The 27,766-nt window shown below is 53.9% G+C and overlaps 1 protein-coding gene across 1 annotated transcript in view; it reads left to right on the forward strand.

Moving 5' to 3' along the window:
* The window catches only part of GDPD5 (glycerophosphodiester phosphodiesterase domain containing 5), a 91,561-nt gene extending 64,460 nt beyond the window's left edge, over positions 1-27,101 (forward strand). Inside the window, exons 5-17 of the mRNA XM_061204124.1 lie at positions 1,614-1,707; positions 2,357-2,416; positions 10,807-10,905; positions 11,212-11,305; positions 11,677-11,822; positions 15,700-15,782; positions 16,902-17,052; positions 17,606-17,824; positions 18,475-18,632; positions 18,872-19,019; positions 20,292-20,374; positions 23,231-23,343; positions 26,133-27,101. Coding sequence (XP_061060107.1) covers positions 1,614-1,707; positions 2,357-2,416; positions 10,807-10,905; positions 11,212-11,305; positions 11,677-11,822; positions 15,700-15,782; positions 16,902-17,052; positions 17,606-17,824; positions 18,475-18,632; positions 18,872-19,019; positions 20,292-20,374; positions 23,231-23,343; positions 26,133-26,281 — 1,597 coding nt within the window. The 3' untranslated portion in view covers positions 26,282-27,101. The remainder of the gene's footprint in view (positions 1-1,613; positions 1,708-2,356; positions 2,417-10,806; positions 10,906-11,211; positions 11,306-11,676; positions 11,823-15,699; positions 15,783-16,901; positions 17,053-17,605; positions 17,825-18,474; positions 18,633-18,871; positions 19,020-20,291; positions 20,375-23,230; positions 23,344-26,132) is intronic.
* Positions 27,102-27,766: the final 665 nt, after the last annotated feature.

Below are 27,766 nucleotides of genomic sequence, written 5' to 3' on the forward strand. Positions count from 1 at the left end.
GCCTTAAAAAGTTCATTCTTGGGGGCTTCCCTGGTGGCGCAGTGGTTGAGAATCTGCCTGCCAATGCAGGGGACACGGGTTCGAGCCCTGGTCTGGGAAGATCCCACATGCCGCGGAGCAACTAGGCCTGTGAGCCACAACTACTGAGCCTGCGCGTCTGGAGCCTGTGCTCCGCAACAAGAGAGGCCGCGACAGCGAGAGGCCCGCGCACCGCGATGAAGAGTGGCCCCTGCTCGCCGCAACTAGAGAAAGCCCTCGCACAGAAACGAAGACCCAACACAGCCAAAAATAAATAATTAATTAATTAATTAATTAAAAAAAAAAAAAGTTCATTCCCTTTGGCCCTGTAATCCTATTTGTAGGAGTCTATCCTGAGGCAATAATTAATAATACAGAAAGGTATGTGCAAAAAAAAAAAAAACTGTTAATTTATGATAGTGAATAATTGGAGACTATTAATTGTCGTTAGTAGGAAGTTGGCTTCATATGGTACATTAATTCAATAGAAGACCACGTGACTATTAAAAAAATCACATTTCCTCAGGATTTTAGTGACTTCAGTAAATGCTTGTGTTAATAAGAAGCAGAGAGTTGAGTACTTACATGTTCCTCACCTCACTTCATCCTCAGGAAACACTGTGAAGGGCACTTTGTTATCCCCATCCTGTAGGTGAGGAAACTAAGGCTCAGGGAAGTCAGGTATTACATTTTATCAATCCTAAGACCTCATCTTTTCACATGTTAACATTGAAATTGAGATGAATGTCACAATCAATGGCATCTTAGAGTCAGGGGAGCCTGTCACCTCCACAGAGTCCTGCAAGCCAGGGGATTTGAATCTGCGCGTGCCTCCCTCCAAAGCCTGAAATCTGACTGCTGTGCTGTACGCAGCGGGGTCCCGGCTTTGCTGTTTACACAAATATATAAGCAGGGGGGTGGGCTTCCCTGGTGGCGCAGTGGTTAAGAATCTGCCTGCCAATGCAGGGGACACGGGTTCAAGCCCTGGTCCAGGAAGATCCCACATGCCGCGGAGCAACTAAGCCCGTGCGCCACAGCTACTGAGCTTGCGTGCTACAACTACTGAAGCCCGAGCACCTAGAGCCCGTGCTCTGCAACAAGAGAAGCCACCGCAATGAGAAGCTGCGCACCGCAACGAAGAGTAGCCCCTGCTCGCCGCAACTAGAGAAAGCCTGCGTGCAGCAACGAAGACCCAATGCAGCCATAAATAAATAAACAAACAAACAATAAATTTATAAAATAGCAGCCTTCTTAAAAAATATATATATATATATGTATATATATATACATATACATATATATATAAGCAGAGGGGGGAACCCACTGGAAGGAGTCAGCAAAGTTTTGGTGATGGTTACTTCTGTGCAGTAGAATTAAGGGGAATTGTCTTCTTGTTCATGCTTCTTGGCATGCCCAGGTGTCCCCCGTGAGCCATCCAGAGGCTGACCTATGACCAGGGAGACAATGACCTCCTCACTGAGTGGGCAGGGCCGGGTCACTGAGCGGGCCGCGTGAGAGCTGAGAGCTGGCCGGCCCGAGGGAGCGTCCTGGCTCCCTGGTGGAGGTGTGACCCTTGCCCCTTCTCCTCCTGGCAGGTACCTCTACAACCGCACGGGCTCCTGGAGCGACTGGTCCGTGCCCATCCTCATGACCACAGCAGCCGCCTTCACTTACGTCGCAGGCCTCCAGGTATGTGGGGCTGTCTCAGAGGGCAGGTGGCCCTGTGCCCAGGGGAAGGGAGACCTGGCCTGTGCTGGGCTGACGGAGGGGCCCGCCCCGGTCTGAGATGGGCAGCTAGCTTTTCTCCTGGCTGCTGGGGCTTGGTTCCTTCAAGGTGGGAGGTCCTCTCGCTTTGCCCCATCCTGGCATGTTTTCCCCCGACCCCGTGGAGCATCCCACCGTTAGGCCCCACTGTAGACTTCCTCTTCCAGGAACTTCTGCTTTGGTTCCTGCTCCCAATACGCTACTCCCTCAGACTCAGGTTAGTCCCCAGGCTGGACTGGGGCATCCTGGGGGACAAGGCTGAAGTCTGCTTCAGAATCCTGGAGCCTGGAACTCCCCAAACATTAATTAGGCAGTCCAAGTGAAGCAGGGCCCAGTGACCTCTTGAGGGAAAAATCCTAGAGGAGGAGGAGCCTGGAGGCCTGGAATAATCTGGGAGGAGGCCAGGCTTGGGCTGGGCTGGGCAGGGCTGGGCATTCCCATCGCCTTCAGGGAGGTTTGCTGACTGGCTGAGCCGGGCCCAGAGAGCAGTGGGGAGCAGGGCGTCTGGGGAACTGGCAGAAACCTCCAGGTCACACCTGGTGCCTGACTCTAGCCCTGTGGGCCCCCTGTTCAGGTCCTGGCACTATGTCACATTGCCGTGGGGCAGCAGATGAACCTGCACTGGCTGCACAAGGTAAGGGCTGCCTCCGTGGGGGCTTAGGGAGGAGCGGGGAGGCCAGAGGCCGCAGCAGCAGAGGAGGAACCCGGACACATCTTCCCTCTCCTGCATCGTGATTATAATTGTTCTAGTAGCTAACACTGAGAACTCACTGTGTGCCCAGCACTGTTCTCACGGTCTAGACTATATTAACTCATTTAACCCTCACAGCAGCCCTGCGACGTTAGGTACTGTTATGATCCCATTTTGCAGTTGGGAAAACTGAGGTACAAAGAGGTTAAGTAACTCACCCAAGGTCTCCCACTTAATAAGTGGAGGGTCCAGGATCTTAGCTCTGTAGTCGTGCACTTAACCAGCACAGGTCACAGCTCCGGCCCTCTGGCTGGCTCTGCCTTCAGTCTCACCCTCTCCTCCTTTTTAGTGAGCTCCTTTTAAAACTCTGATCCAGTGATATTTTTCCCAATTTAAAGCCCTTCCCACCACTTCCATTGCTCCCAGGGTGATCCAAACTCCCCCACCCGGCATTAAGGCTCTGCGTGACTTGGCCCCAGCTGAGGTCTCCCAACTGCTCTCATGGGACTGTCACCCTCAGCTTCTGCCACATGAGACATCTCAGGCCCTCCCAGCATGTCTGCCTATTCTCTGCTTTACCCCTTCACTCCTCCCTTTCTCTCTCTTCTGGACCCTTCCTTGGTTCTCCTCCCCACCTACACAAGACTTCTCAGGCTCCCTTGCCACAGTCCTGACATCTCATTGTCCATTTCCATCTGTCTCCCTGACCCCAGCCCTGCCTGGTCTGGGAGCTCCGTGCAGGCCAGAACTGACTTTCCATCTCCGTGTCCCTGGTGCCCCACGCAGGACTGGGCCCAGCAAAGAGGCTTCATACATTCCAGAGCCTTGGCTCTCTTGCTTACTGTTCGTGGCACGCATGGTGCTGAATACATGTGGCTGATGCCTGCTCTTTCTGAGGGCCTAGTGGGCGCAGGGGTGGCGGTGGCACAGAGCTGACCAAGAGAGAGCCTCTCCCTCCCAGGAACACCTGGGCCTTGGAGGAAAGGACAGGCCACCTCTTTTCCTAGAGCCTGACTCAGAGTGAGCATGCCATTTAGGAAGGGGCAGGAATGTCCAGAAATAACCACGAGCCCATGAGATGGGTCCAGAGTGACTCTGAGGGGAGGCGCTCACTTCCAGCTAGAAAGATACGAAGCAGGAACCGGAAAAAGGACGTGGTGAGCTCCAGTTGGGCTTCGTGGAGCGGGAGGTGCCTGTGGGCATCCAGGGGGCCTCTGAGATCTGGAACTGAGGAGTTAGACCCAGGGGACTGAAATCTTGGAGGGATGAAGAGCAGTGAGCCACGGGACTTCCCTGGTGGCGCAGTGGGTGAGAATCCGCCTGCCAATGCAGGGAACACGGGTTTGATCCCTGGTCCGGGAAGATCCCACATGCTGTGGAGCAACTAAGCCCTTGCGCCACAACCACTGAGCCTGTGCTCTAGAGCCCGCGAGCCACAACTACTGAGCCCGCGTGCCACAACTACTGAAGCCCACGCACCTAGAGCCCATGCTCTGCAACAAAGAGTAGCCCCCACTCGCCAGAGAAAGCCCGCACGCAGCAACAAAGACCCAACGCAGCCAAAAAAAAAAAAGCAGTGAGCCGCCTCTGGTCCCCTCCCACCTTCCTCCTGCTTGTCACTCTTTCCTAAGATCTCCTCTGGGCTTCTGAAGTCCCCTCTGTGAGGGACTTTCTTCTCCCAGCTACAAAGCTGACACTTTGAAAGAACTGCACCCGCTGGCACCCCAGGTGGGGCTGGCACACACCGCAGCCACCTCCTCCGGGGCACGCCTGGCTCTCAGCAGGCCAGGGCGCACCTGCTTGATCCCAGTGGAGAGGCGTCCGGAGGCCCGAGCCAGCCAGGGCAGCAGATCAGTGCACGGAGTCTTCTGGGGGAAGGGGGCTCAGGGAAGGGGGCTCAGGTCGCTTCATCTGCACTGGTGCCAGCTCCCAGGGTGCCAGTCCTGCCTCCCTCTCCCCTCTGATCCCTCCCAAGAGATGTCAGCACGAGGAAGGTCCTTCCAGGCAGAGCTGATCCATAGCTGGACCCACTGCACCTGGAGGGAGGGAGGTCCCTGGGGCTCAGTATTCAAACAGGGGCTGGAAATTCTACCCTTCTGTTTCCAAGATTCTATCATTTGATTCTAAGATTTTAAGGAATTCTTATTCTTTTTGGTTTTGTTTTAACCAACTTTTGACCATTAATACATTGACATGGTTCAAAATTACAAAGGTACAAAGAAGTACAAAATGTAAATCTCCCTATTATCTTTCCAGAGATATTTTAAGTACATACAAATGTGTGTGTGTATGTGTGCATATATATATATATATATATATATATATATATGCACACATACACACACACATTTCCTTTTTCTTTAAACACAAGTAGTAGCCTATTATACCCTCTCTTTTGCACCTTAAGAAAAAAAATTTGGGGTAGTATTTTTTTTTTATTGAAGTATAGTTGAGGTACAATATTATAGAAGTTACAGGTATACAATATAGTGATCCACAATTTTTTAAAATTTATTTATTTTATTTTTTTATTTATTTTTGGCTGCATTGGGTCTTCGTTGCTGTGTGAGGGCTTCCTCTAGTTGCCGGGAGCGGGGGCTACTCTTCATTGCGGTGCGCAGGCTTCTCATTGCAGTGTCTTCTCTTGTTGCGGAGCACGGGCTGTAGAGCGCAGGCTCAGTAGTTGTGGCTCACGGGCTTAGTTGCCCCGCGGCATGTGGGATCTTCCTGGACCAGGGCTCGAACGCGTGTCCCCTGCATTGGCAGGCGGATTCTTCACCACTGCGCCACCAGGGAAGCCCCTGATTCACAATTTTTGAAGGTTATACTCCATTTATAGTTATTATAAAATATTGGCTACATTCCCTGTGTTGTACAATATATCATCATAGCTTATTTTATACATCATAGTTTGTACCTCTTAATCCCCTACCCCCATCATGCCCCTCCCCGCTCTCTCTCCCCACAGAAAATTCTTGGAGCTCCCTCCCCTTCAGTACAATAAGAGCACTCCCATCGGTGTCCATCCCTTGCTCCTGTCCCACCATCTAATCCCTAGCTCCCGAGGTATCTAGCCAGTCCCGTTGATGGGCCTGATCAACATCCCAGTTAACTTTCAGTTCACTGGCTGCACAATGTGGCAGTGACCTGTGTGGGGAATTGCTGGGTAAAGAGTGTGTGCTTTTGTAATTTGGATAGTTCCTGCCAAACTGCCTCCTTGCCAGATGCCACCAATTCATGCTCCCTCAGTAATGTATGATTGTGCCTATAAAATCACCCTTGCACATGAAGTGTTCAGGGATTTCCTGACTTTGCCAGTCCCAATGGGTGAAAATGGTACCTCAGTGTAGTGTTTTTTTTAAATTAATTTTTATTGGAGTGTAGTTGATTTACAGTGCCGTGTTAGTTTCTGCCGTACAGCAGAGTGATTCAGTCATACATATACATATATCCACTCTTTTAGATTCTTTTCCCGTATAGGTCATTACAGAGTATTGAGTTCCCTGTACTGTACAGTAGGTTCTTATTAGTTATCTATTTCATATATGGTAGTGTGTATATGCCAATCCCAATCTCCCAATTTATCCCTCCCTGCCTTCCCCCCTTGGTAACCATAAGTTTGTTTTCTACATCTGTGACGCTATTTTTGTTTTGTAAATAAGTTCATTTGTGCCATTTTTTTAGATTCCACACATAAGCGGTATCATGTGTCTGGCTTTCTCTTTCTGACTTACTTCACTCAGAGTGACAATCTCCAGGTCCATCCGTGTTGCTGCAAATGGCATTATTTCATTCTTTTTAATGGCTGAGTAATATTCCATTGTATATATGTACCACATCTTCTTTATCCATTCATCCGTCAATGGACGTTTAGGTTGCTTCCATGTCTTGGCTATTGTAAATAGTGCTGCAATGAACATTGGGGTGCATGTATCTTTTCAAATTATGGTTTTCTCCGGATATATGCCCAGGAGTGGGATTGCTGGATCATATGGTGACTCTATTTTTAGTTTTTTAAGAAATGTCCATACTGTGTAGTTTTGGGGTTTTGTTTTGTTTTGTTTTTTTAATTTATTTATTTTTGGCTGCGTTGGGTCTCCGTTGCTGCACACCGGCTTTCTCTAGTTGTGGCGAGCGGGGGCTACTCTTCGTTGCGGTATGCGGGCTTCTCATTGCGGTGGCTTCTCTTGTTGCAGAACACGGGCTCTAGGCACACGGGCTTCAGTAGTTGCAGCACGCGGGCTCAGTAGTTGTAGCTCACGGGCTCTAGAGCGCAGGCTCAGTAGTTGTGGTGCACGGGCTTAGTTGCTCTGCAGCATGTGGGATCTTCCCGGACCAGGGATTGAACCCGTGTCCCCTGCAGCAGCAGGCGGATTCCTAACCATTGCGCCACCAGGGAAGTCCCAAACATTCATTCATTCATTCATCTGGCTGCACCGGGTCTTAGTTGCAGCATGCGGGACCTAGTCCCCTGACCAGGGATCAAATCTGGGCCCCCTGCATTGGGAGCGCAGAGTCTTAACCACTGGACCACCAGGGAAGTCCCTCCATACTGTGTAGTTTTAATTTGCATTTCCCTTATGATGAGTTAGGTTCAGCATCTTTCATCTGCTTAAGTCATTGACATTTCCTTTTCTATAAACTGTCTCTTCACATCTTTTGCCCTTTTTGCGGTGAGATTTGCTTTTTGCTTATTAATTTGCAGGAGCTCTTTATAGATTTGGAAAATGAGGCCTTTGGCTGATGAACTGCAAATCATCCTTCCTAGTTGTCATTCATCTTTTGACTTTGCTTGTTGTATTTTTGCCACAGGAATTTTTTTATCCTTAAGGATTTTTTATGCTTAGGGATTCTGTCATCTCTTTTATGGCTCCTGGCTTTCGTATCAGAAAAGTCTTTCCCACTCCAAGATGATAAAAAATTTCTCTGTGGTATCATTTGGTAATTATGTTTCTACTTTTTTTAACATTTAAATTTGTTGTCCTTTTGGAAGTTATTTTAGGGTACAATGTGATCTTACTTTGTGCTTTTTAGATGGCTTCTCAGTGTTCCCAGCTCTCTGTTGAGTAATCCATCCTTTCCACTCTAATTTGAGATACCACTTTTATCATATACTAAATATTTTTATGTATTTAGATCTGTTTCTAAGCTTTTTATTTACTTTCATTTATCTCTCTGGTCCTATACCAGTACCATACTTAATGCTATATAGTTTATGCTATGTTTTCATCACAGTCTTTATTCTGAGAGTCTCCAGTTCCCCCCGAGTCCTGAGGAGGGGAGGGCTGGAGGACAGAGGGCCTCTGGGCAGTGCAGGGAGGGAGCTATTTGCGGCAGGCTGGGTACTGTGAGTGGATCTGGATGTCCACTTGGGGCCCTTCCCCCTCCTCCCCGGTCCTCCCAAAGCTCCTATTTCCCAGAAACCCCTCCCAGGTGAGCCTCCAGGAGAAGTCCAGGGGTCCAGGACGTGAAGAAGAAGGTGGAAGGGTACTTGGAGGCTTTGAAGTAAATAGGAGGTGGTCTCCCTGAGATACCCCCCCTCCTACCCCACCTACCACTCCAGCATCAGTTCAGGTGCCACCGCTGTGAGGGGCTTTGATCACAGCTCCCACCTCCCTAGGCCGTCCCCATCAGCACCCCCAGTGAATCCAGACTTCCTTCGAAACAACCGGCCCAGGCTCCACAGTTCTTCCTGGTGTCTAGCCTCTATCCCTCTAGTTGCGGTTTAGGAAGGCACATTCATCCTGCGTGTCAGGTACGGTGCCACAACCATCATTTATTGGGTTACATGTCAGGTGCTTTCCACACTGTATTTCATTTACTCCTTGAAATAATCCTGTTTATTTGATATTATGTCCACTTTTAAAAATTAAAAATTATGCCACTAACATTTAGTAAGCACTTATTATTTTGGTGCCAGCCATGGTGCTGAGCATTTCTCTTGCATTTCTCATTTATCTTTCCAAATCCCTTTCAGGTAGGCGCTCACTCTCCCCATTTCACAGCTCAGGAAACATGCTTTGAGAAGTTAACCACCCCCATTAGGCACAGTCACCGAGGGATGTGACGTAAGTGGGTCGCTGAACCCTGGGCCAATCTGCCACTTGGACCACAGAACCCAGATTCCAGCTACCCCCGCAAGAGGCCAACCTGTTGGCAGAGCTGGTTTCCAGCTCCTCCGGGTCCCAGCACCCAGGCAAGGCTCACTGAATGAACGGACGTAGCTCCTGTATCCTCCACCCCTCCCACCGTCGTCACAAACCACAGTGCCTCCAGCACAGAAAACCAGAGACCGCTTTCTCAGAGGCTTCCCCTGGGCCTTCTGGGTGGGATGTATCCTTTCCAGTCAGACTTGAGGAAGGGTGGTAGAGTTGTTGGGAGTCAGGGCTGTTATCGTTGCTTAAGGACACGGTGTGTGTGGGGAAATCCCACAGAACTTGACCACTGCAGTAATGCTGTGGAGCATAAGGTTGCCACTACAGCCACTGCAGAATTCAGAGAGGATAAAATTTTTAATTGCATTAGGATCCTTGGAAATCAGTTTTATTACAAGTATTTCCACTAGCAGTTAAATACTGTAATAAAATGTTCAGAGGTGACCCTTCAGAGATGCTTGCTATGGCCTGGAGGGCAGCAGGGGGCAGGGAGCCTGCGTGTTGGGGTGGGGGGGTTGGGAGGATGCTCAGGGATGGTTAGGACACTCGTGGGCTCCCTCCACTGCAATGTGACATCCCAGAAAGAGCACGACCTCCGAGACAGGCAGAATGGGGTTTGCTTCTGAATCTGCCCCCCTTCAAAGCTACATGACCAAGCAAACCCTTAGGCTCTCTGAGCCCCATTTTCCTATGTGTAAAATGAAGATGATAACATCTCAGCTGGGATTTTACGAGGATAAACAGGAGAGCAAGCGGAGTGCCTCCCGCAGAGCCAGGCACACTCGGGCCCTCCATGCACCTTCATGTCTCTCATTCCCGTGTCCTCTGGACCGGCATGTCACAGTCCGTAAGGGCTCCTATCCATTTCAGCCTTATTACTGCTTCTTATTGGAACATTTGTTTCCAGGCTGATGGGCTGGAACGACAAACCTCCAAAGGCAAACTTAATCCCGGACGGGGATGAATCTTCCTTGCCTGGCAGGGAACGAAGATGGATCAGCCTCTGTCTCTGCCCTGATGAGCTAGAAACTCAATTTAGAGCTTGTTTGGTCGTTAGAGGGCTCTCACAATGCTGCTGTCTCCAGGAAAGGCACTGTTAGAAGAAAAAGAAGGCGAGAGCCCTGCTGGCAAAGAGAGCAGCTGGGAGCAGGCAGTAGGAAGTCAGGAGGGCCGGATGTGGCGGTCTTGGCAGGCGCCTATGGAGAGAGGGGCTGCGGGGGGCTGCGAAAGGCTTCGGGGTAGAGGTGTGACCTGAGTTTTATGAGGCAGGCCTGGCGGTGTGGAGAGGTTGGGCAGAGTGAGATCCAGGGCCCAAGGCAGGGACCCTGGGGGACTGAGTAACCAGAAACCAGGCATTACTTAGTTTGGGGGAGCATCTTGTGTTACATGACATATTTCAGATCCCATCTGTCCCCAAAGCTTTCCGTCCCATGAAGGTTCCATCTGGTCTTCCATCAGAGCTGTGTTCCTCACTTCCTCTGGGAGGGCAGCGCCCATAACACATTAGAGGCTGGAAGCTAGGAGGCTGAGGCTGAGAGCAGGCCTTGGCAACGGGGCGTGTGGGGCAGACCCCTGCCTCACCTCTGCTCGCTCCAGCCTGAAGGCCGGGCTGGGTGTCAGCCTCCTGCAGAGGGCCTGGCTCCTCAGCCTGCTGCCCTGCAACCTGGGCAGGTCCCCCTTTGCCCCATCTCCTGGGGAGCCTTGGTTTCCTCACCTGTCACACTGGATGAAAGGTAGCTGGGCAAGGCCCGGGACGGGACCTGCTGGGCTCAGGGAGGCCCCCCATTTGCCGAGTGTATTCCCTCCTCACACCCTGAGCCCTGGGGCCATGATCCCACCTTACCCCAGCTCCAGCCCACCTGTCTTCTCTCCACCCTCCCTTCTATTTCTCCTGCGGTCCCTTCTTCACTGGGTCCACCTGCCTTCTCTTGCCTCTGCTTCTCTCACTGTCCTCTGCTTCTCTCACTGTCCTCTGCATGGCTGCCTCTGGCTTTCTTTCAGTGCCTGCCTCTGCCCTGCTTTGTCGGTCTCTCTTGTACTCTCTACTCTCCCCTTTCCGCCTCTCAGCTTCTCGCTGTGTCTCTCTACCTCTGCTCTCCCTCTCAGACACACTGGGGACCCTTGGGCCGATGGGGCTCTGATGCTGCCCTGACCCTCTGGTGGCTCTTCCCCTTCCAGATAGGGCTGGTGGTCATCCTGGTGGCTACAGTGGTGGCCATGTCAGCTGTGGCCCAGCTGTGGGAGGACGAGTGGGAGGTGCTGCTGATCTCCCTGCAGGTGAGTGGGGGTGGGGACGGGGTGGCTGCTTCCCCAGGACCCTCAAAACAAGACAGTGCCTTACGGTCACTCCCATTTCTCTAGATCAAGGTCCAGAGGAAGTAGGGAGGGGTCCACATCACATAGCAACTCAGAGGCAGGGAGGGTGCTACAATCCAGGGTACCTGGACTCCCAGTTTCCTCCACTGAAAAATGGAGACACTTGCCTGCCCCATGGATAGAGACAGGCCGTAAGGACGTTGGTAACCAGAGGGTCTGGGCACAGCTGGGAGCCAGCAGTCTCTCTTGCCCCTTCCTGCACACAAGGGCACAGCGCCGTTCCTGCACGTGGGGGCTCTGGTCGCCGTGACTGCACTCTCCTGGATCGTGGCAGGACAGTTCGCCCGTGCAGAGCGATCCTGTAAGTATGACTGGGCAGGACCTACCCTCCGTGCGCTCCAAGTACCAAGGCCAGCTTGTCCTGCCCCCACCTGGACGTTACCTAGGTAGCCTGGGGATACGGTGCGGCTCTTGCTGTCAGTGTGGGGAGTCCCGGTTCAGAGTGGCCTGCAGGTTCCACAGAGGTTGCAGCCTCGGCCTTGCATGTTTCTTCCTCTGTGTCTCTACATGTGTGTGTGAGTTAGAGGCCAGGTTCACCTTCCTAGCAAGAATGGGGGATCCTCTTGGTGCAGGGTCCCCTCAAAGCATCTGGGTCCTGACAAGTGGAGGGAGGAGGGATGCAGCATGCCCTGCAAAGCTGCCCGGGGCTCATGGTTGGGCCCATGTCTGCAGCCTCCCAGATGGCCATTCTCAGTACCTTCTTCACCGTGGTGTTTGCCCTCTACCTGGCCCCTCTCACCATCTCCTCTCCCTGCATCATGGAGAAAAAGGACCTGGGTCCCAAACCTGCCCTCATCGGCCACCGCGGGGCCCCCATGGTGAGTGCCACTTGTGGGCCCTAAAGACTGGGGTGAGGGGTGGGTGGAGCTGCCACTCCAGAGGGGAGACAGGCAAAAACCTATCTCCTTGTAGGGAGGAGCTTGCAGGGAAATGTATATAATACATGTAATAACAGCCACAATTTTTAGCCCTTTTTGGTGGTTGTGGTGTTGGGGGGTGGGTGTGGGAGGGGTTTAATGGAAAGGATTGGTGAAAAGGCTGGAGAGTTTCAATGGGATCAAGTCCTGAAGAGCCTGAAGGCATCTTGCTTGAAAGATTTCACTTTCATCCTGAGGGCCCTGGAAAGATGCAGGAGGGTTTTAGGCCAGGGCCAGATACTGCCAGGTTGTAGGTTAAGAAGGCCCAGGAGAGAGAGAGATGCTGGGTGTGGGGAGGGGAGCAGGGCCCGGGGGCTGGGACAAAGCAGCAGAAAAACCCTCCAGGCTGTGCAGGCAAGAGAGCTGGGTGCAGCTCTGAGCCCACTGCTAAAGGAAAACATTTGCACCGGGGTGAGATGGAGAGTGGAAGGAGTCAAAGTCAGCACCTGCTCCTTCTCTGCCACCCCTGTGACCCCGCAGGAGGCCCTCCCCTCGAGGGAGTATGCTCCAGAGCCAGGCGTCCAGGCCCCTTGGCAGCTGTGGGAGTCAGGGCCTATTCTATCTTCTCTGTGCCTAGTTTCCTCATCTTGTCCCCTGGGATGATGGGAGTGTCTGCACCGTATGGCCACAGGAAGCAAGAGTTAGCATGTGTGATGTGCCCAGGTATGAGCCTGGCTCACAGAAAGTAAGAGTTATGCTTTCCTGTTACCTCGGGCAAGCCCTCCTGCTTCTCTAGACTGGGTTTCCTGACCTACGGAAGCCTTGAACGTTGGTTCTCAACAGATGCAGTACCACTCATCACCACCAGGGAGCACTTGAGGGCTCTATGAGAGCTTTTTCTTGGTTTTGGCAGTAATTGGGAGTTCCATGGTATCATTGAATTTCAGGGTAGTCTAGGGGGCCTCACAAAGTAAGCATTTAAAGGAGGCGTCACGTCGGACGGGGCTGCAAATCACCATTATTGTGCCCATTTCCTAGATAAGGCTCAGAGACCTGCGCCCCTGAGCTGGACGCTGGTGCCCTCCCATCACACCCCATGCTGCTCCCGGCACCTCTCGGAGGCAACCAGCTAGAAAGGCCATGGTTCTGGAGTCAGAGGATCTGGATTTGGGGTCCAGTTTTGCCACATGCTGCCCGTGTGTCTGGGGGGTTGCTGGTCCCCTCCAAGCCTCCCTGCTGCTGGCTTTTGTGAGGATAAATTAGGAGGAAAGCCTTCCAGGAGGCAGGGCCCCAGATTATAGCTGCTTTTCTTTCCATGACCCGTATTACCCACCCCACCTGCTCTGGAGGCCACAGGACAAGAGGGTGGGGTGTGCTGAGGCAGGAAGCGGGGGCAAAGGGAAGGAGTGAGGTGGCCCCATGTGGATTGTTGTTTTAGCAGAAAGATTTCAAACATTCACAGAAGGGGAATGAATAGTATAATGAATCCAATACCACCTTCACCATTTATCAACATTTTGCCATTCTTGTTTCATCTATCGCCCTGCTTTGTCTTTCCCCCTGCTTCAACATTTTAAAGCAAATCCCAGGTATTGTATCATTTTATCCATGCTGACTTCAGGATGTATCTTTAATGCATAAAGACTTTAAAATCAGAACCACACCACACTGCCACTATTACACCTAACCAAATTAATAACCATTCCTTAATACTATCTAATACTGAATCAGTGTTCAGCTTTACTTCATCTCAAAAATATCTTTTTATAGTTGAGTTGTGAAAAATCAGAATCCAAACAGGGTCCACGTGGTACAGCTGGCTGGGATGTCTTCTAAGTATCTTTTAGTCTATAATAATCTCCCTCCCTTTTTTTCCCCATATGCTGTTTATTTGTTGAAGAAACTGAGTCATTTGTCCTGTAGAATTTCTCCCATTGTGCATCTGGCTGATTGCATCCTGGTGCAACCCTTGAGGGGCTGGTGTGGGTGTCTGACACAAGTCCTCCCTGTGTCACTGTGAATGCATAAGTACCAGTGTCTACACCTGTATATGTCTGCCTGCGGGAGGTTTTGACTCTGGGTCCACACATCTGTGTGTGGTAAGCCCGAGTGCTCATCCCTGTCTTGGAGACGGTATCTGTGTGCCCTGGGCGGGGGTGTCCTTCCTATGTGGGTGGCCTGTGCATGTGTGCATACTTTAATATTTGGTCAGACTGACTCCAAAGTTGGGCCTCTTAACCACAGTGGTCCACCACCATGAGTCTGTGACTACCACACCCACACATGCACACTTCTGACAATATAGCCCCATCTGCCTTTAGGCCTGAGGCAGTAGCAACCCTCTTTCTCAAGGAGGCCAACACCTAACGCAGGGAGATCTGAGTTTAAAAAGCCTCCGGAAAAGAGATTTTGCCCCTCCCAAACACTTCCTCCTTCCCCCAAGGGTCTTCATAGCCCCTGCTACGCTCTTTGTGTCTACCCACAGTCTACCTTCTGCCACGTGGGAGCGGGTGTTGGTACCTCTCTGGTGGTCACTTGTGGGACGCCTGGCCACAGGGCATTTAGAGGTGATTGAGCAGGAACCCCACCAAGTCCACACCTGGATGCCTCTGTGGGGTCTCACCCAGCCCACTTGACCGGGAGACAAGGCAGCATATCCCCCAAGGCTGCTCTGCCCTGCAGAAAGGGGAAGAAAGGAACTCACATTTCAGAGACTGCTGACGTCTGTTACTTCATCTATGAGCTTGGTAATATTAGTCCATTTTATAGCTAAAGAAACCGAGGTCCAGAAGGTGAGGTGTGATGGCCCAGGTTGGTGACTGGGAAGGGGAATTGCTCCTTCTCAGCTTCAAAGCCATTGCCATGCCAGGCCGCTTCCCAGAGGAGGGGAGTGTGTTATGTGCTGGGGAACAGCATGGCCGGAGGAAGAGAAGATGGGAATGAGCGTGTCTCGGTGAGAATGGGATGAGCCATGGGAGCCCTTTCCACCCATCCCTCACTGCCAGAAGTCTTCCCTGTCTTGCGTCCCACACTGCACATGGTCCTAGCCCAGTCCTTGGTATGGTGCTGACCCCCAGTGGCAGCAACGGGTATGACAGGATCATCAGACCAAACAACTAGGGAGACTCAGAACCCCAACTCCCCCAACTAGAAGGACACTCAGAGAACAGTGTACATATACCGCCAAAGACCAAATGGGGAATCTGAGGCCCATAGGATAAAGAGATGCACCAAAGGTCACAAAGCTAGTTAATGGCAGAGTCAGGACTAGAACTAGGATTTTCTGTTGTATATGTTATAGGGTAACAGTTGTCATTTATTAAGCACTTACTGTATATCAGGCAAGGTGCTAGGGGCTTTTAATCCTTATAACAGTCTAGGAGATGGTCTTGTCATATCTGTATAGATGAAGAAACCAGTCACCCCACTGAAACTCTGCCATGCTATCTACCCTGTCTTCTCCCTTGGGGATCTCCACCTGGACTCAAGGTATAAGCAGGAGGAAACTTGGCATTCAGCCCAGCCCAAGACTGCATAGAGGCAGAAGACTGTAAAAAAGGCCTCCACCCCCCCACATTTAGATACATCAACACTAACCATCCCTGCTTCTCTCTCCCCCCCACCAAAAAAATCTATGAGGTAGGCATGATTTAACAGATGAGGAAACTGAGCTTCAGAGAAGCTGCGTGGATGTCCAGGGCTCCACAGCTACTGCTTAGAGGAGTGGGAATTAGAACCAGGTCTACCCCAGCCTCCCAACGTGGAAGATTTTCTGTGGGTTGGGGAGCGGCGCTTGAGCTAAAGCTTGGCTCTCCCTCACCACCACCTTCCTCCCCAGCTGGCCCCAGAGCACACGCTGATGTCCTTCAGGAAGGCCCTAGAGCAGAAGCTGTATGGACTCCAGGCTGACGTCACCATCAGGTAAGCGTGGGGCTTGGGAGGACAGCACCTCTTCTCCTCCTCCATGCAACCACACCCGGGTCTCTGCTGGAGACCTGTTTGGTCCCAGAGTCTTAGAGATGGAAGAGCGGAGGCTTGGACTGTCCACTGCAGGGCAGGCACCATGTTTATGCAAATAGATTTTGTGCCATACTCCAGGATATAAAATAGAGAAAAAAACAGACACTTGATTCAAGCAGGGTGGAGGTGGGGACCTGGAGTCCTGCCACAGATCCACTCAATGGAAAGACTAGATCTATATGGCTCAGCAAGGTGGAGCGCAAACACTCTGATGAGTGAAATCAGCAAGGTGCAGAGTGATACGTTCACGGTGATGTCAATTATATTTTTAAAGACCACATAAAAGTGATCTATACAATTTCTACATGTAGATATATAAGTATGTGTTTGTATAAAGGGCAAGAAGTGTCCATACTGATCTGATAACATCATGTCTGAGAAGGGGAGGGGGGCAGGGCACTGAACAGGGGTACCACAGTGTGAGGATACCGTTCCCATTGTAGACATTATAGAATTGTGTATTTATCAAAACTTTCTAGCAGATGGTAGAAAAATGCCTTGAGGAGGGGGAGCACAGGTGCCTTTTACTGTTTCATGCTAAGGCACCTTATGGGGCTACTGGCAGTCCCAGCAGTGGGGTAGACCAGGATGATAGCGGGGTGGAACTTGTCAAAGGGGCCTGCATTTGCACTCTTCTCATTATGGCATCACAGGCACTGGGTTCTAAGCCAGGTTCCACCACTTACTGGCTGGTAGGCCTTGAGTTTGATACTTCTGTCTCCAGCCTCAGTTTCCCCATTATCAAATGAGATAGCCTCTACCTCCCAGGGTTGCTGAGAGAACACGCTCAGCCCTCCCTCCTCAGCAGTGCCCACCCCCATCTGACCCTCCGAGAGAGCTGAGAGATTTGCCTACCGCCCACTGACTTCCCTATGCAGATGGGGAACTTGAGGCCCAAAGAGGTGCAGAGCGGGCCTGGGTCCCTAGGTGGGCTGGTGTAAGTGGGTGGGGAGGAGCGTGTGGGAGGAGCGGGTGAAGGACCTGGGTGGGCGCTGACTCCGTGGCCCCACCCTCCCACAGCCTGGACGGCGTGCCCTTCCTCATGCACGACGCCACCCTGCGCCGCACCACCAACGTGGAGGAGGAATTCCCGGAGCTCGCCCGCAGGCCCGCCTCCATGCTCAACTGGACCCTGCTGCAGAGGCTCAATGCTGGCCAGTGGTTCCTGAAGGTCTGGCAGCACCTGTCCCAGTCCTAGGCATGGAAAGCATGGTCAGGGACTCCATGGAGAGGGCCAGGGGCAGCCCTCAGCTCAGGTGACCTTCACACGCCGAGCTTCCTTGACTCACAGCCAGGCTGGTTGGTGGCCTCCTTGGGCTCCTGCCACTGCAGCCCAGATATCATGGCTGTCACTACTTGTTCTGGTTCTGCCTCCCCTACCAGAAGAAGTTGATTTTGATTATAATAGTTAATAGTTAAAATCGTTAACACTGTAAAACTCTAGAGGAAGTTGGTTCGCTGGTCTGAAATGCCACTGAGAGAAAAATGGACTGGGGTCTGGGATATGTTCCAAGCAAATCATTCTTTTGGCAAGCAGACTGGGATAGAGAGGTTATGGTTGGGTTCTCCTAGAGGTCCCACAGGGCCCCAGCCTTCAATGTGCCTGACTTGCACACACCAGCCGACACTGGCAGCTCAGTCGTCTCCAAGTTCCATAGCCAGGTAGGCATGTGGAGGCTCCATAGGACTGGTGAGACAACCACGTGTGTCCCTGTCTCTGCCAGACGGACCCCTTCTGGACGGCCAGCTCCCTGTCACCATCCGACCACAGGGAGGCCCAAAACCAGTCCATCTGCAGCCTAATGGAACTCTTGGAGCTGGCCAAGGGCAATGCCACGCTGCTGCTCCACCTGCGTGACCCGCCGCGGGAGCACCCCTACCGCGGCAGCTTCCTCAACGTCACGCTGGAGGCCCTGCTGCGCTCGGGCTTCCCCCGGCACCAGGTGAGGCCCTGCAGCCCAGTCCCACCCAGCTCTGTCCCCAAGGCGCTGAGCTCCGCCCAGCCCTGCCCCACCCGCAGGGAGACCAGGCCTGCCTGGAGTCCCGCTCAAGCAGTAAACTCACTGTGTCCCCTCTCCAGACCTCAGGGTTCCACATTTGTGAAATGAGGGTAGCATGCCCCACGCCTCCCTGACAGGGTCATCGTGGGGCCAAGAGGGAAACAAGAAAGTCGTTTAAAATGTACAAAGGAAAAAAAATAAAATGTACAAAGAGCAGGAGCAGGGCCAGATTCTTCGGAACATGGTACTTCCGTGAAGTGTTACCTACATGATACCTGGGGATCAGAAAAATATGATACCAACTACGACAGCACACTAGACGCTGGTGGCCACATGCACAGTAGTTGACATTTGGGGCGTTATCGGTCTTGTCCGGACTAGGGTCTGGAGGGGAAACTTCCTGAGGTGTTGCCAAAGCAATTCCCAGCCTTGGCTGGGACCAAGTCATCCCCCGGAGATGATTACTACCTGAAAGCTTTCACTGCGTGCCAGGTCCCGCCTCTTTTAACCCTTCCAGGTGCTCCACGAGGGATAGACACCCTAACCCCATTTTACAGAAGGGAAATCAGAGGCTGCTCCTCTCCTGCCTGCAGGTCCTGTGGCTGCCTAACAGGCAGAGGCCCTTCGTGCAGAAGGTGGCTCCTGGCTTTCAGCAGACATCGGGCTCCAAGGAGGCAGCTGCCAGCCTGCGGAGAGGCCACATCCAGTGGCTGAGCCTGCGCTACACTCAGGTGTCCCGCCAGGAGCTCAGGTGCCCACCCCATCCTGCCAGGCTCCCCCAGAGGACTGGACACAGAGGCTCAGGGTTCAAAGAGGAGAGGTTGAGAACATCAGGCAGACCTGGGTTTGTATGTGAGCTTGGCCCTCTGAGAGCGGAGTTTCCTTCCTCCAGGGACAGTTTTGAGGACGGCGTGAGGTTGTGAAGGGCCATGCTTTACAGGCTTCCCACACTGGCCAAAGGGCCGACCAGCCTCTGTCCCTGCCCCACAGGGACTATGCATCCTGGAACCTGAGCGTGAACCTCTACACGGTCAATGCCCCGTGGCTCTTCTCCCTGCTGTGGTGCGCGGGGGTCCCGTCTGTCACCTCTGACAACTCCCACACCTTATCCCAGGTGCCCTCCCCCCTCTGGATCATGGTGAGTTGGGGATTGTTGGGGGTCCAGAGAGCTGCCTATGGCTTCCAGGGCTGGGGGGCAGGCTCCACACCCGGGCTGTCTCTGGTGAGGTCTCAGGGGTAGGGGGAGCACCTGAGGGGACAGGCTTGAGGCATGAAGAGGATTCTCCTGACCTCTGGGGCCTGCACCAAGGTCTGGGGGGTAGGAGGAACCTTGGCCTGAGCCACATGGGGAAAAACACCAAAGGCTCTAGACAAATAAACAACTACTTGGGTTTTTGGGGGGTTTGGAGATTATTATATTTTGTTTTAAAGGAAGGGAAGTCATTGGGAAAAGAGGGCAACGGGGCAAAAATAGGGAACATTAAAATCTGCTCAGAGATTACAGCCAATAAAACCAGTTTTCATTTGGTTGACCGATTGAGCACCTGAAGACAGGCCTGCGTTCCAGTCCCAGCTCTGCCAACCAGGGGGCTTGCGGAGCCCTTGACCTCCCTCCTGTGCTCCCACTGCCACTTCCCTGAGGTCATGAAAGGCAGATGGAGGGTCTCATTATGGCTAAGATGATGCCGTGTCAGTGAATCAGATCTAGGTTTTGGGTGGTTATCTCCATCCACCCACCCATTGTCTTTTAAAACCTCTGAAGGCTCAGCTCGGAATGAGATGAAATAACAGACTGTGGCAGCAGTAGCTATGAACACACTCTGATTTTCAGGCCACAGGAACTGACCAACAGCAAAAAGTGCCTCTGGCCCACCCCTGCCCCTCCTCCCCAGTTTACCTGAGGTCAAGGGGGTGCGAGGCCTGGCTGCTCTGCAGCCTTTGCCCTGCTGGGCCCCCCTCTATGGCCCCCTGGAGGGCAAGCTCCCACACTCCACACCCTACAATGACATGTACTCTTACATGCACACGGATGCCACATGCCTCTTCACATACCCACCTGCGCACCTGCTTGTCACGTCACACCCTCTCATTCATCTATTTGTCTTTCATATTTTGGTTCTTGCATTAAGCCCCTTTAAGCACATACATTCTCTAGGTTTAAAACACACCACCTCTACAGTGAACACTGCACAGATCTCTTTTATCCTACACACATACACACACACACCCCACCCCCAAACCCCAGGCCCACTCCTACAAAATATAACCTCAAGCCCCCAAGCCCCCTCCAGGTCCTCCTCTGCCCCTCCCTGATGGTGACGTGTGATCCTCCTGCCCATGGGCCCTTGGTCTGGAGCCCTGGTCTGGACCAGCCGTGACTGGAAGCTGGTCGTGGGCCATCTGTCCACAGCCCCCGGACGAGTACTGTCTCATGTGGGTCACCGCCGACCTGATCTCCTTCATCCTGATCGTTGGCATCTTCGTGCTGCAGAAGTGAGTAGGCCCTGCCCACCTTCCGTGGCCTTCCCTGCCCGAGACAGGCCAGCTCCCACCCCAGCCAGGTGAACGTCCTCCTGAGCCCTCGGCCGGGAGATGTCCTGACCAGACCACCCTGTTCTGGGGAGAAGGAGGCCTCCCTGTGGCCCCCAGCCAGTCCCCCTCAGCCAGAGCCCAGTGGCTTCTGGAATGGGCACCCAGCCGGGAGCCCAGAGCCAAGCTGGGCCAGGATTTGCTGTGTAGACTCTTTGGTGAGTTTTAGCTCCAGGGGGGCTCCTCTCTAGGCTTGTCTCCCCGCCTGTCACCCAGGGCACAGGTTTCCACAGCACTCGTGCCGGGCTCAGACCTCCCCACCCACCCTTGAGGACGACAGCTGGGGGTGGCGGTCGCAGCGGGAGTGGGTTGGTCCTGGGGAGGTTTTAGGGCCAGGCGGGGCCCCAACCCAGCCGTGAAGCAGCAGGCTGCGGTTTTACTCTTGACTGACGTTCTCTCTCTGTCCCATACTGCTCTGATCCGGCGCATGTCCCTCCTCTCTCTCCCCCCTCCCCACTCTCTGCTGCACTCTGGCATCTCACAGCTATCACTTGATCAGGTAATTCTGGTGTGGTCCTCCTCCTCCTGTTCCTCTTTCTGCCTCCTCCTCACCGCCCCCTCTCCACTTCCCTCTGAAAGCCTGCCTCTTGAGGAGCCCTAGGCCCAGGTCACCCTCCCAGACACCTCCCCTGCCTCCCCTGCAGTCCTCCTCCCCGTCCTTGCTCCCCTCCTCTCCCCTGCAGTCCTCCTCCCCGTCCTTGCTCCCCTCCTCTCCCCTGCAGTCCTCCCTTCTCTCTCCCCATCTTGCCGTGTGTGTCCCTCTGCTCTCTCTCCCTCCCGCAGACAGGGAACCAGCATTTCCTTGCAGGTTGCTGACCTGGCCTCTCTCAGCACCGGAGCATCTCCCTTTGGGGAGGGGCTCTGCCTGGGCCACCCCCCACAGCCTGGCACTTTGGGCAAGGCCTTCCCCAGTGCCCGGCGCACAGCCTACCAAGTTCTGTTTCTCCCTGCCACCTGTGGCCCTCCCACTCCCAGTTTGCCTTTCCCATCGCTCACTCTGTTTATCTTTCTCTCCACCTCTCTTCTCTCTTTCTTTCACTTTCTGTCTCTGACTCCCACCCCACTGCTCTCCCCCCATGAGCACAGCCTCCTGCACTTTCCCCTGGGAAATACCCCCAGTGGTTGAGCTTCCTGTCCTAGATGTACCTCGCTGCAGAGACACGGGCCTGACACTTTCCTCCTGGGTTTAACGTTAATTTCCAAGATGAGACCTTGGTCTTGGAGATGCAAGTTCCCCTTGGTCAGGTGCCTTGGGCCCTCCTAGGTCAGGCACCTTCACTGACCAGCTTCTAGGAGGAGGAACTCTGTGCTCACTGACTGTGGGACTGAGCCCAGCAAAGGGCCAGTTGCCTGGTCCCTCCACCATCCTCTCAGTCGGCAGATGTCCACATGTGCTGGCTGGTGCTGTGCTGGGCCTTCTTCCCCAGGGTGCTCCACAGACACGCTGGGCCACTCAAGATACAGCCAGGGCGGCATCATCGTCTTCCTGGGGGTCAGGCAAGGCCTGATGGAGGACAGGACCCTGGGGGAGAAGTTCATTTCCCTGTGGGCCTCATTCTTCCATTCATTCACTCAACAATACTTACAGCACCCACCACACAGCAGGCATTGGGGTTGGTGCCAGGCACGCAGCGATAAATAAGAGACCCTACTGCTGTTCTCAAGGATGCGTGGGGTGGCCAGCCCAGCCAGATGTTGCCTTCCCCTCTGCCTCCTGCTTTCCCCTTGTCTGTCTGCTCTGTTCATCCACCTGTCTGCCTGTCCATCTGTCTGTCCACTTCTGCTGTGCTGATCCCATCTGGAAACAACTGACTTCTCGTGGAGTCTGGGCTCCCTCCACCCACTCCAGCAGGGCGTCGGGCCCTGGGGGATTGGGTTTTTGTTTCCAAGCTGATCCCCACTTCCCTGAGTGGGGTTGGGGGTCCGGTGAGTCCTTCTGTCTAGGTTGCAGGAAGAATCTATGTTCAGAGGCCAGGGATTTGGGGCTAGTTCAGAGGAACTGTGACAGCAAAAACTGTGCCCTGGGCTGGACGAAGGAACCCAAGTCCTTCCGGCTCTGCCTGGTCCCTGCACGCCCTATGCAGCCCCACCTCTCAGCCCTTTCAGTTTTGCTCCCACCTTGCCCCAGCCATTAAAGGGGTAACGCTCCGGCCTGTCCCTCTCCACCAGGGAATATGCACCCCACTCTTCCAGGGCTGTTGGAACAGAGCAGCAGCAGGCCCCACCCCAAGTCACTCCAGCACCCTTGCCTTGTGACCCCATAAGACAAGCTCCCCGCTGTCTCCCCTCCCCTCCCTGCTTTCCTTCACTTCCTCTCTGGGGTTCCTCACTGGCTTCACTCAGCCTGGTCCTGATGGTGGAGCTGTAGGCGACATCAGCTGGGACTCCCCTAGATTGGTTTGTACCCCAGGGTGGGTCATCAGTCATGCCTGCTAAGCCCCCACCCCCAAATTTGTCCAGGTGTATAACTGGGGGCACCTGACACATAACTAACCAACCCCTAACCATCCTCCTGGGCAAGGGGAGCAGATCTAGGGGTCTGCAGGTAAGAGGGCTGGAGAGCCCTGGCTGAGAGTCAGCAGACTCTGATTCAGGCCCCAGCTCTGCCCTACTCTGGGCCTCAGTTTCCCCGTCTGTACAGTCGGACAAGAGTCCTGCTGGTCTCTCAGGCCAAATCCAGAGAGTCTGAGGAAGTGGGCAGGATCCCTTCTCCAAGGAAGGGTGGGGAAGGACCTGATGCCCACGGGGCCATCTCTGCAGGTGGCGCCTGGGTGGCATACGGAGCTACAACCCCGAGCAGATCATGCTGAGTGCCGCGGTGCACCGGACCAGCCGGGACGTCAGCATCATGAAGGAGAAGCTCATCTTTTCAGGTGTGCAGCTCCGCAGACAGGTTGAGTCAGGCTCTGGGCTCTGTCCTCTGCACCTCACACATGCAGACGGGTGTGTGTGCACACATTTCACACACAGCACATACAGGTAGGGACACAGCACAGACATAAATATACCCACCTAGCTTCACGCTCACACTGGTACAGGGGCACACGTACACATACACACACAGAAATGCACACCCCTCCACATGCAGCCATCAACTCCAGGTCCTGTGGCTCAGTGTCAGCCCCATGGGTAGTGGGCAAGGGTGACATGCAGGGGTGGGGGGAGGGCTGGAGGCCCATCCTGCCATGCTGGTTCATACACAGACCCCACAAACGTTGATTTCACCCCTGCTTGCTGCCTGTTGACATTCCCAGATTGATGGAGGAGGCAGCTGTATAAACACATACATGGAAAATTAGGTGTCACTGAGCTGTAATAGATGGGGGTGCTGAGCCAGAGTGGGGTGCAAGGAGGAGAGAGGGGTTCAGAGTTCCCTGGGGCAGTGAGGAAGGTTTTGGGGCCCACTCTGTGAGGAGGTGACGTAGTTGAAATGGGAAGGAAGGGTAGGAGGGTGATGGGTTTGAGGTGAGGGCTGGGCGAGCAGAGGGAAGGAAGGGCATTCAAGGCAGGAACAGCATGTGTTCAGAGGTAGTGAGGGAACACTCCTTGGCGGGCACCAAGAACTAAACATCATTCCACGCAGCTTGAAGGGAGGGCCTCTGGCTGACTCACCCCAAGATGGCACTGGGGAGGCACTTCGGCCTCAAGTGTGTGGTCAGGAGCTTGGGCTTTGTTCTGAAATAAGAGGACGGTCGCAGACAGATTTGTCTTTGTTACAGTAGGGCTATAACAAAGTACCACAAACTGGGTGGCTTAAAAACAGAAATGTATTGTCTCACAGTTCTGAAATCTAAGAGTCCATCATCGAGGTGTCAGCAGGGCTGTGAGGGAAAGATCTGGTCCTGGCCTCTCCCGTTGCCTTGTAGATGCATCTCTGTGTCCGAAGTTCCCCTCTTTACAAGGACACCAGTCAGTCTGGATTAGGGCCCACTCTAATGACCTCATATTAACTAATTACATCTGCAATGACCTTATTTCCAAAGAGGGTCACATTCTGAAATGCTGGGGTTAGGACTTCAATATACAAATTTGGAGGGAACACAATTCAATCTCTCTTTTTTTTTCTTTTTTGTCAGCGCCACAGGGCTTGTGGGATGGGATCTTAGTTCCCTGACCGGGGATCGAACCCGTGCCCCCCTGCAGTGGAAGTGCAGAGTCCTAACCACTGAACTGCCAGGGAATTCCCCACAATTCAGTCTCTAACGAGTGTGGAGGGTGGGTTAGAAGGGGAAGCTGGAGGCAAGGAAACCAATAATTCAGATGGGAATTGTGGGCATGGAAACAGGAGAGGAGAGATTTGAGAGATATTTAGAAGCCGGATGGACCTGGATTCAAATCCCAGCTTATCCCCCGAGCTGTGTGAACAAGAGCATATTACCTAACCTCCCTCACCATCAGACTCCTCCTCTGTAAAATGGGCTAGCTCCCCCTCACAGAGTACTTGTGAGGGTTGGTGCCACGCCTGGCCCAGACAGGTGCTTGGTAAATGCTGCCCGAGTGAACCAGAGCCCAGTGGGGAGTGCTTGTGGGTTTAGTGGGGCCGGCTCCAGCGACTGTGTGAACATCCACTCATTTATTCACTCCTTGGTTTATCCCTTCCTTCAACAGATGCATGCCAGGCCCTGTTTTAGGTGCTGAGGATACACAGATTCTTGCCTTTGGGGTACTTAATTCCTCCTTCCCTCGCTCAAAAACCCTCCTTCTCCTGGGAACCTTCCCTGAGCACCGAAGCTGGGTTGGAGGGCCTCCCCCGGCCTCCCACAGCTCTCTGGTGACACTGGGGAGCTCCTGGAAGGAGGAGCCCGTCCAGGGCACCTGGAGTCCCCAGGCTCCTGCACTGTGCCTGGCCCAGGGAAGTCAGCATGAATGGCAGGCAGGAGGCCAGCACTTGGGCCTGTCAGGTTCTGCACCTCCCCAACCCCCGCCTCTCTGCAGTGCCAAAGGCCATTCATTCATCTAGCACCTTCTCATCACTGGCCCTGAGGAGTCGCCTCAGGCCTCACCCCCTGCCCACTCCTGGTTGAGAGGTCCTCTCCAGGGACCCTCAGCCCCACCAAGGTGCTCTGAGTCCCCTTGGGGTGTGCTTAGCTCCCCTCAGCAGACCTTTTCTAAGCCTCTGCTGTGTGTCCAGGACTGTACCAGCCACTGGGGACACTGATGCCCAGACCTCATCCCTGTCCTTTAAGTACTCCAGCCGATGGGGGCCATAGACGGTGACAATACAGGTGGGGCAGGGGGGAACAGGGTGGTCATGAGGAGGCCCCATCCCAGCCTGGGGGCAAAAACAGAAATGAGAAGAATTTAGCCAGATTTTAAGAAAAGGAAGTGTATCGGGAGGTCACTCCCAGGAGACAGGCCAATATGTGCAAAGCCCTGAGGACAGTAAACACATGCGGGCCAAGCTTAAGAGGGTGCAGATAGTTTTCTGTGGCTGGAAGGTGGAGTTCCAGGGAGAGGAGACTGAAGTGCAACCAGAGTGTTTGCAGAGACTGAGAAGGGCCTTGAATGCCAAGCTCGAGAGCACACCTGAAACCCGAGGTTTCATTCCTCCTAGTGGCTGACCAGGAGTGGCTCCAGGCCACCCCTTCCCACCGCATCTGCCAGCCATCTGTCCACCCCTCTCCTTCCTGCACTCACATTCTGCCTCCCTCTGGCCCAACAGAGATCAGCGATGGCATGGAGGTCTCCGATGAGCTCTCTGTATGTTCAGACAACAGTTATGACACATATGCCAACAGCACCACCTCCCCTATGGGCCCCCAAGGGAGCGGCAGCCACGCCACGACCCTCACAGACCGGAGTGGGCGTTAGCTGAAGACCCGTCTGTCCAGCCTGTACCTCATGTGGAGACAGGGGAAGCCCACAGAGCTGGCAGAAGCGTGCTCTGGGAGCTGGCTCCACAGTCTCCTTGTTGGCTCCAGCCCCTTGTCAGCCATGGCCTCTTTTGGAGGGGGCTCCCCTCGCCAGCCTCTCAGATGCCCCTGCGGGCCTGGGGCTCCTTTTCCTGGGAAGTTTGGGGCTCGGGGCTCGGGGCCTGGTCCACTCCCTGAGGCCCTCCCTTGCATCCTGACCTGGAAGCTTTGAAGGGTCACTGGGCCATGCCATGCCCCCTGCGGCAGTGGAGGATGTGGAGCCTGCGTGTGCCCACGTGTGTCTCTCCTACTGTCTGTGCTGTGAGGAAACCACCTTCTCCGTGGTTCTCCTGCCTCAAGGGCCTGCGCTAGGCCTCTGCCCCAGCACCTCTGCTCTTCCATCAGTCTCAAAGCACAAGGAAGCTTGGCCCAGGAGCAACGCCTGCTACAGTGGTGGAGACACTCTTCCCCTGCCAGCCTCCTGCTGCCGCTGGCCCTGCCCCGGGAGAGGGTCCGAGCCATATCCCCTAGGAGCAGCTGGAGATGGCAAGAGGAGGCTCGGGGCTGCTGGATCCACACCCAGGAGATCCACAGACTGACATGGCTGCTGGATCCACACCCAGGAGATGCACAGACTGACATGACCTCAGGTTCCCACGTCAGTGGCCAAGGGCAGGGGCCACCTGGGAAAAGTGTTCAGGCATGGTCAGGGGTGGGTATATGGCCAAGGAGGCCTTCAGCGGAGGGAGCCTGAGGGGCCTTGGCCAAGATGATTAAAGCTGCCATCTTGACACGTGTCATCTCTGAGTTGTCAGTGGGAGGGTGGGGACAGAGCTTGCTGGGTTTGGGATTCGGGTCCCATGACTGAGGAAGAACCATTCTCAGAAATGAATGGGAGAGTGGCAGGGTGGTGGAGCCCCTCCCCTGCATCACATGGCACTGGGGCTTCCTTAACAGCACTGGGCTTGGAGGCAAGTGTCCCCATATTGTGGTGGAGGAGACAGTCTTGGAGAGGTAAAGTGACCATCCAGAACCACACAGCTTAGAACTGGCAGAGCCAGAATCCCACTCAGGCTCTGTGTGCCTTCCGTAACCAGCTGGGAATGGTAAGGCAGATGGGGAGGGCTCCCTGGTCCGACGTAGGACTGGGCAGTGGGACGAGCAGGTCCCTTCGTGGCCACATGGAGGCTTTCTGAGATCCCTGGCCTATGGAGGGACAGGCCCTCAGCCAGGAGATGCCTCTCCCCCATGGCGGAGGTTCAGCTTTGAAGAGGCCCATTCCCATTCCTGGCACAGTGGGGCACCTGGGCTGAAAGCCAAAATACAGCCCCTGGGACCACAGATGCCCCTGTCTTTCAGTCCTTGGACCGCTGCCCTCTGCCCTCCATGAGAAGGGGTCTATAAAGCCAATCTTTGTCATAAAAGTCTGCATGGTCTTGGGTGT

The sequence above is a fragment of the Eubalaena glacialis genome, chromosome 10, assembly GCF_028564815.1.
Source record: "Eubalaena glacialis isolate mEubGla1 chromosome 10, mEubGla1.1.hap2.+ XY, whole genome shotgun sequence".
Lineage (NCBI taxonomy): Eukaryota > Metazoa > Chordata > Mammalia > Artiodactyla > Balaenidae > Eubalaena > Eubalaena glacialis.